Source organism: Papilio machaon, chromosome 15 (genome assembly GCF_912999745.1).
Source record: "Papilio machaon chromosome 15, ilPapMach1.1, whole genome shotgun sequence".
Classification (NCBI taxonomy): domain Eukaryota; kingdom Metazoa; phylum Arthropoda; class Insecta; order Lepidoptera; family Papilionidae; genus Papilio; species Papilio machaon.
The window spans coordinates 2,602,450-2,610,700 of record NC_060000.1 but is presented as its reverse complement, the minus strand read 5'-3'; the positions used below and the strand labels follow the sequence as shown (position 1 = coordinate 2,610,700).

Sequence of the window (8,251 nt, the reverse complement as noted above, 5' to 3'; positions counted from 1 at the left end):
TTTCATTCCAATGCGTTTGTGAGTTGAGCTTTTGATTGATCGATATTGAAGAGTGTGTTATAGGTTTTTCCTTTTTGCGAAATGTAAACGAGATTTCAATTGGGTTTGTATTGCATTGAGAAAATTGTTTTGTGAATAATGAAATGAAAATAAATTAATAAATCTTGCACTCATTTATTGCACTGAGGTAATTAAATTACAAAATGTTACATAATCAAACTAGATACACATTTCTGGTACATTAAAATTAACATGGCCTTAGACAAATACTATAAGAAATATTAATGTGTTGTTTTATTTTATTAATTTAAACGAAAAGGTAAATTTGATTGAACTTAAATCAAATCACAGATAACACTCCAGCCACCGCAAAATGAAAGGGCGCTAAAAACCATCATACTGCGCATATGGCAGAAGAATTTAACCTTTCAGTTATGCACTGGGTAAAATACTTTTCGTTACAAATAGAAACATTTTACTGTTACTGTATGTTATTCTCTTTATCTGATTCTCTTGTTTTCGGAAATGTCTGTCATTAGTTATAATAAATATAAATTGATGGTAGTGTATTCATGTACTTTAATCAGTGATGATACCTGTAAAAAGATGAATATTAGTAAATATTTAGAAAAACGTTTTATAGATGAGGGCTGCCATATGTTTCAAATAAACATTTGTTTTTTATTACCTAGCATTTATTTTGGATCTGCGTACTAAGTCAACCAATAATATTTTAGGAGAATCAAAATCAGTCGGAATAGAAGGAATCGTCAGAATCATCGGATTTGCTGTCTGACGGCGAAATATTTTCTCTATCTATTATATCACAATCACGTTTATTTTTTCGCATACGACTGCGGAGCATTTTGCTTTCGTCAGCGCATTTGGTCGTTATACTGGTCCTTACAACGCTCTCTGGAACTCGACAGTTATCCACAACAGTTTGAACAATATCATTCACAAGCATTGGATTTAATTGTTTCTTTGCTGGTTTGTTCGGGAATGCCGGCGATGGTTTCCCGGTAAGAGAATGTGTTGCCAGTACACTGAAAAAATTATTACATATAATAACTGTAAGAAATTAGGAAAAAGGCAGTTGAGTGAATCTTATAATTGTATTACCTTCTTGAAAACACTGCTCTCAAAAGTTTTCTGGTAGCATTCGTGTAAGAAGTCCAATCCATGTGTTTTAGTAAACGGTTTGGAATTAAGGCATGACCATCACCAATTGGAACCTGTAAATATTGATATTTAGAAACTCGAAGGTTTGAAAGTAACTGTGAAACTACTGTGCTGTGACACTTGTTTTTCAACAATGTCCAAGACAATGAGAACGATAATACAAGTATCACCTCAATCGAAACACACTTTAATTTTTTTTAATTGTTACAATGGTTAATAATTCGTTACTTACCAAATCGCTATTCAAATTACTTTTGTTCTTAATTTTCAACGGTTTTTTGTTGTATAATCTTATTCCATGTGGTGTTACGTTTTTCTTAGATTTCTTTTTAGGAGACTCCTGAAAAAAATAGCTTAATTTACAATAAAATTCTTATACCTATCAAATAATGAAGTTACCAGTTATAACGTTTACTTACGAAATCACTTTCAACATAACTCGAAATGCTGTTACGCATGTATGATGTTTGTTGTCTTCCGGTTGCTACCATCTCATTTGCATGTTCTCTCTTTCTTTTAGTATTTGGTGATTTAGGTGTTCTATAACTAGATTTAGAAGTTGAGGGTGACGTAATGGTTCTTTCAGGTTTCACACGCGTGATTTTAACAGACATGTCTTCCAATGTGGAATCTGCTTCAGGCGCTGAGTCTCCAGTCTGCGTGCTTGCATCACAACCCTTTGCCTTAGGTCGGTCTTGTTGATAGGTTTGGGATCCGCTTTCTTTGCAGAGTGATTCTAATTTTTTTAAAACATTCATTTGATGGGTTGAGTTAAGTTGGTCACGACTCTTATAGTAGTTTATACCACGGCAGTACTTGCATACCTGAAATGAAAAATTAGCCTGAACATGAGGTTTACTTTACTATTATTCGAAACAATCTACTGTACATTTTGAGTAATGTTAAAGCACTAAGATATTAATAGCAATAATGTAGGCACTTACCAAAGTTTCAGTTTTTGGGATAGTCGTCTTTGGGAGCGTTTCCGGAGAACTCTGCTTCCGATTCGATGTTTTCGATTCGGCCTGAAAAGTAATTAAAATTAACGAAAAAAAATTTTGCATCATGCATAAACCAATTCGTATAAAAACTAATAGGATAATTAAGACGTTTTACGCTAAACTAAACTAAACTAAAGCTAAACGTAAACGTAAAGTTTAACTAAAAGCTAAACTTTACGAAAAAAGAAGATTTTTTTTTTATTTCATAAAAAGTAGCAAGACTACTCATACTACTATGAACATACTTTAAAAAGAATTTAAAAACAAACTTACCGTCTTTGGCATAAATAACGCACTTAGTATTAGAGTTTGTACTGCATTTCTTTCGCCTTCACTCAACGTGGAACTGTTAGCTGAAACAAGAAATTAAAAGTTTATTATCTATAATGCTTCTTGTGCCACGTGTAGATTTCTGCTTATACGTGTAGATTATAAATTAAACTAAACTTATGCAAATGTGTGATATGGGGACTTTCCTTGAGTTGTAATATTTATTTTATGTATAAAAGCAATATTTAATAGTAGAGTTTCTTACAAGATTCCGCCCTAATCTCAATCTCTCCGCGTAAAGAGAGAAGCGCTTCAGCGGCATCCTGCATATCCTGCATATTTGTGGCGGCATTCTCAGACACTTTCACCTTTAACAGAGAACATTAATGAAATATATACAGATCTATGATCACATAATATTAATGAATTGCAATATCTACTTAAGTAACTAAAATATAAGTAATTCCGCAGTTGTATAGGTTTCACTACAAAATCCCACCAAATATTAAAGTAACGGACTATTTAATAACATGTAATTATTTTTAGAAAGAAAGAATGTTTTCACTTAAAAGTTATTTTATTTGAACAGAAAAACTTATTTATATACATTAGTTAAAATATATTAAAACTACTTACAGTTGACATGATCACTGTTTATTCTAACCAAAAATGCTACACTGAAAATCTTATTAGAACCGATCTAATATTGGCGAGAAGTGACATGGACAAACTCTTGTAGAATACTGAATTAGTTATACCACCTACTTCTACAAATCACCTTCCCCGGTAGGGACGAGAATAAGGTGGAATTAAGCTCCATTGTTTGTCACCGGGCGTCGGCAATAAAAATATTACTAAGACTTGTTATTACTAGAGGTCATTACAATAGATTTCGCTGAACCAAAATACCTGTTGTCTATTGTTTAAACAAATCCCCGAAAGTCATTAACTATTTCAATAATAACTTTCCTAGTTAATCTGCACCGTAATATAATTTATTAGTTAATGACGTTTACTTGTTGTGCGGATTACTTTATTTAATAATTTCTAACTTGCTGTTATTAGAATTAAATAAAATTATAGCTTAAATAAATCAAATAAGTAATAAGTAAAATTTTATATTTTAAAGGAATTTTTTATGAAAGTTTTACGCGTAATCCTAGCATGCTATTGGAATCCAACTTTATCAAAACAAACTTACTCATTTTGGACATTTTAAAAATCATTAAAGTTAACGGAGTAAATAAGCACTTCCACTGGATTAGTTAGCTCCTAGACTACAGCAATTACAAATCTTTTACCAGTGTTCTTAAATATAGTATCACGCGGTACCAGTAAACAAATAAAACATTCAAGGCTATGGGCCATGTACGTTTACCTAACTAGTGCATTTTCAGTTAAGAAACAGGTTTAATGTTATTTTTAACGAAGTAATAGTATAATTTTACTGGTCCAGTGCCACGAATTTAAAAAATGATTAAGAATAAATTTACAAACGTGCAGCAGGTACTAGGTATTTTCAATGTGTTTTATTAGAACAAAAATTGTTGCTTTTTTTTGTTATTTCTGAACTAAAGTATGTATGAAAGTACTATAGATGTAATTGTTACGGTAATATGAAGGATGGCTACAGTTTTATTCGATAAATAAAAGCAACAACATAAATTTCTTTTAAATCAAGGCAAAGATATAGATTAAACTTTCCTATTAAGATATTATGTAATTGCAACAACAAACCAATTTATTAATTACACAACATAAATAAAACGTACAAATAAATGGATGGATGGATTGTGTGACTCATTCACGATGGAGGATATGCGTAAGAAGGGGGTAAATTCAGATATGACGGCTGATAGAGATGTATGGAGGAGTAGTACATACTGTGCCGATCCTCCATAGGGATAAGGGCAGGTTGATGATTCTGATGATGAAATAAATGATTGGGTGTTTAAAATTAATCACATATTATTTAATTCAGTGTTCCTTAGAGTAATATCAGCCGTATGAAATGATTATCATATGAACTTATTAAATGCGTAAATGGGATTGTAGATTGTAGTAGTTACTTTTCATAGTTTTATATTTCTGTATGTTCGATAACATCTGTTGCGGCGACCACTTTGTTTTCTTAAAAAAATAGTTTTTGCAATCAATATTTACTAAAAGATTAGTCACAGAATGGATAGAAACAGTGTGACTCGTATAAAAATTGCTTTAGTTATGCGCATTTCAATAAAGTTTAGGCATTGAAAGTTGTTTCTATTACTGATTACTTTTAATTTTTTCGTAATGTTTTACGTTAAAGTAGATCCAAACATGAAGTTCTGTGAAGCATTTATGACCGATGCCGAATAGTATTGTTAATTTTTTTTCTTCAATTTGGGGTAGATTCCCAGCTGAGATTTACTTTGGGGTGTTTAGGGATGCGCCCATTTTTACCTGCGAACTGTATGTACCTTTTTGGTTCAGTTGAAGTTGCGATCTATTAGTGATTACTTGTGCATATTATATAGGTTAGTTTTAATATGTCTCAACATCTTTGGTTGCTTGTAGAATGGACGGAGGAAGCGGTCTTTTCGTCTTATGGTATTGTTTCCGCCAATTCCTTGATAAGTGACGGTAGTGACGTGCATGTTGGAAAGGTAGTTAACATCAGGAATAAACATGGCAATGGTATACGGAAGGCACAGATTCTCAGGATATCCGGTAAGTCTTTACTTTAAGCCTTTATACTTTGTTTTTAAATCTTTTGATAAATGTACACTAAACAGTTTTGTAGTATGTAATATGATAAACTGCTTATATATACTTAGTGATACCATTTGTTGATTATAATTATATTTAGTGTTTTGTATTGTACTGAAATAATTACTATACTGTTCTATAATAATTATCTTGTGTACACCTGCGTATGTTTAATCTTATTTAACTCTATGAATTTTCTAGATAACAAGAGTTACGTTAAAGAACTTAAAACGTTATTAGAAAGGCAAGACCAACAAGTAAAGAACGTAGTTTCATTATGTGTTAACACTATAAAAGAGATGAAGAGTGTGCCAGGAAACTTGGTAAGTCATTCTAGCAATTCTAAGTTAAATATATATAAATATTTCATTTATTTTATTTAATATTTTTATTGTTATTATTATTATATATTTAATATTTATTCTATTTTATTTAATAAAGTTTTAAATATTTTTCAGTTTTTGGGTGAAAGAAATAGCGCTCGTCAATCTGTCCCAAGTCCAGTTGCTTGTCGTACCTCCCAACGCTCAAACGTCCATGACGATGAAACATCTGACAGTGAGGAAGAGGTATATTATGTAGATAAAAATAATTTTTAAATAATCATTTATTACTATGACCAAAAAATAAACATTTTAATTATTACATAATAACATAATTGTTATATAATTTCAGTCGAACGTCCACAGTTTTAACGGATCGACAAATAAACAAAATCATCAATACAGTAACGTCGCGGAGTCATCTCTTGCGTTATACAAGAATCTAACATTCCATCACAACAAAAACAACCCATTGCCACTTACCAGTACACCACTAGCGGAACCAGTTCTAGGAAAAAAGATTAAGATCAAAGAAAATTGCGATAAAAGTACACAAACAGAACTCAACGAGAAATTACCTACTTTATCAGCGATCGAAGATGTAGAAGTGGTAGTTCATAGACTGTACAAGCAATTCACGACGTTGATATCTAATCTTCCTTTAAACGATGCCGTATCAATGATGTCAGAGACATCTGACTGGGAGAGAACTTTATCGAATAATCAATCAGTTGCCAATGAATGTTCTAATTTAAAAGAAGAATGGCTAAGCCAGAATATGAACACAACTATTCGTGAAGCGGATCCTTCGGAAGCCGTGGGAATTCGCGTGAGGCGCGCTTCCGCCCATACTACAAATAATGGCGAACCTGTCCCAAACAATACAGACATGGTAAACTATGTTCTATTTATGCCTGACAGACAAGATAGTTGTTTGTTTTCAAGTGTATGTAATACTAGCTGCCGTCCGCGCGAATTTAAAAAAAAAGTAATTTATAGCCTATGTATTCTTCCAGACTATGTTCTACATCTATGTCAAATTTCATCGAAATCCGTTGAGCCGCCCTGCAGAAACCTTTAAAAAAACATCCATCCATCCAAACAATCGCATTTATATAAATATATATTATCTTATTTAACTAATATTATTTACTACTAATATTATATTTATAATATTAGACATTAATAATACTAATAACATTTTGTACAAAAGTATTATATAACATTTTTTAGGTTCCGATAGGAAATGGTAGTGTTTTGGTGCCACACAAACTACTTGAAGATCTGGATTGGAGTTCATATACGAGCGTTACGAGACAATTGTTACAAGCTGTATTTCCTCGCAGGTGATGATGTTCAAGACGTAGTAAAATTTTTACACTAATATTCAAGCCCTTTTTTATAATTTACTAATCGCTAATTATATTCTTAATATTTGTTTCGTTTTGAATCGAAAAACTGTACATAAATTATTTCAACTAGATATAATAATATACTTTTCTGTCTAATTATCTATATATATAAAAGAAAGTCGTGTTAGTTATACTATTTATAACTCAAGAACGGCTGAATCGATTTGACTGAAAATTGGTGGGCAGGTAGCTTAGAACCAGGAAAAGGACATAGGATAATTTTTACCCGTTTTCTATTTTTTATACCGCGCGGACGGAGTCGCGGGTAAAAGCTAGTATTTCATATATGATTGATGTGTTTCAGAGTATTAGCGACCCATTCGCTTTCAGGAAAACAATCGCCAGCTTTCGCAAATAAACCTCCTAAGAAACGTCTCGATCCAAAATTAGTTGACGACATAGTTGACACTGTTTCTTTAAGATGCGGTGTTGATAAAAGACTAGTAAGGTAAAGGAACAACATTTCAATACGGTTATGTTACATAAATATCGTCGTTAAGAATGAATAAAATAATTTATCATTTAAATTTTTGTTGGGAAAAAATTGACTCCTCATCGAATAATATTGTCCAATAACTCGTTAAAATCATGGTTATTAAATGTAATTATTGGAATCTTTTAAAAATCCATTTCATTTTCAGAAGCTGTATTACAACAAAATGTACTGACGAGGCAAAATTATATAGAAATCGCCAACATTTCAAACATTTGCGCCAAATGAATCATCATCAAGAAAATGCATTGTTGTCGTCTGAATCGTCAAACGCTTCCTAAATTTTAATAAATTTATAAAGCTTACGCTTATGTTATTCTTATATTTTCTCTGCCATGTTGATAAAAAATAAATTGTGGTCCGAATAATTGGTTTTTCAATTTGTATTAACACCTTGTGATCTAGCAATAAGTGAAATTATATTAATTTTAAAGAAGTTGAACATTTTCATTAAATATTTTTTTTTGTACCATGCCTACCATGTAGGAAGGAGTCATATTTCGTATTCGTCCCTCTTCAAATTTAGGGGCTTATATTATCAAAATACCAAAATATTAGGGTCATAAAAAATTTAGTTTTATTTCCCAAGTAGGGTTGATAAGAGGTGGCCGGCCGTAAAAAATTAAGCCTAATCTTTTAAGCTTATAAAACCCTAACATTATAAACGTTCCGATTTAATAAACTAACAGCTTTACAAGAATAAAATAATTCTGCTCGGCATGGCATTTTTTGTAACTAGCTGTGCTGTACCCAACAAAATTTGAAACAAAATTCTTATCTGGATTAAATAGTTTTGTTTATATTTAAAATTATCTAAAAAAT

General features: G+C 31.5%; 2 protein-coding genes across 2 annotated transcripts; one reads left to right on the top strand and one right to left on the bottom strand.

Annotated features, from left to right (window-relative positions):
* Positions 1–713: 713 nt before the first annotated feature.
* LOC106720911 (protein insensitive-like) lies at positions 714–1,673 on the bottom strand. The gene is made up of 4 exons (XM_014515717.2): positions 1,602–1,673; positions 1,415–1,522; positions 1,123–1,235; positions 714–1,046 (listed from the first exon to the last, which is right to left on the bottom strand). The coding sequence occupies exons 1-4, from the start codon at positions 1,671–1,673 to the stop codon at positions 749–751; spliced, it is 591 nt and encodes a 196-aa protein (XP_014371203.2). The 3' UTR covers positions 714–748.
* A 3,252-nt stretch (positions 1,674–4,925) lies between these two features.
* On the top strand, positions 4,926–7,754 carry LOC106721024. Its single transcript, XM_014515854.2, has 7 exons — positions 4,926–5,162; positions 5,403–5,524; positions 5,660–5,770; positions 5,877–6,416; positions 6,758–6,870; positions 7,241–7,384; positions 7,578–7,754. Exons 1-7 carry the CDS (start codon positions 4,982–4,984, stop codon positions 7,708–7,710), a joined length of 1,344 nt encoding a protein of 447 aa, XP_014371340.2. The 5' UTR covers positions 4,926–4,981; the 3' UTR covers positions 7,711–7,754.
* The last annotated feature ends 497 nt before the right edge of the window (positions 7,755–8,251 follow it).

Excerpts from the sequence above, each read along its gene's own strand:
- LOC106720911 (XM_014515717.2), bottom strand. The coding sequence starts at position 1,673 with ATGGTAGCAACCGGAAGACAACAAACATCATACATGCGTAACAGCATT. Across the intron at positions 1,523-1,601 it reads GTTATGTTGAAAGTGATTTC|GAGTCTCCTAAAAAGAAATC; the intron begins GTAAGTAAACGT and ends TATTTTTTTCAG. Across the intron at positions 1,236-1,414 it reads GTAATTTGAATAGCGATTTG|GTTCCAATTGGTGATGGTCA; the intron begins GTAAGTAACGAA and ends CAATATTTACAG.
- LOC106721024 (XM_014515854.2), top strand. The coding sequence starts at position 4,982 with ATGTCTCAACATCTTTGGTTGCTTGTAGAATGGACGGAGGAAGCGGTC. Across the intron at positions 5,163-5,402 it reads ACAGATTCTCAGGATATCCG|ATAACAAGAGTTACGTTAAA; the intron begins GTAAGTCTTTAC and ends TGAATTTTCTAG. Across the intron at positions 6,871-7,240 it reads CAAGCTGTATTTCCTCGCAG|AGTATTAGCGACCCATTCGC; the intron begins GTGATGATGTTC and ends GATGTGTTTCAG.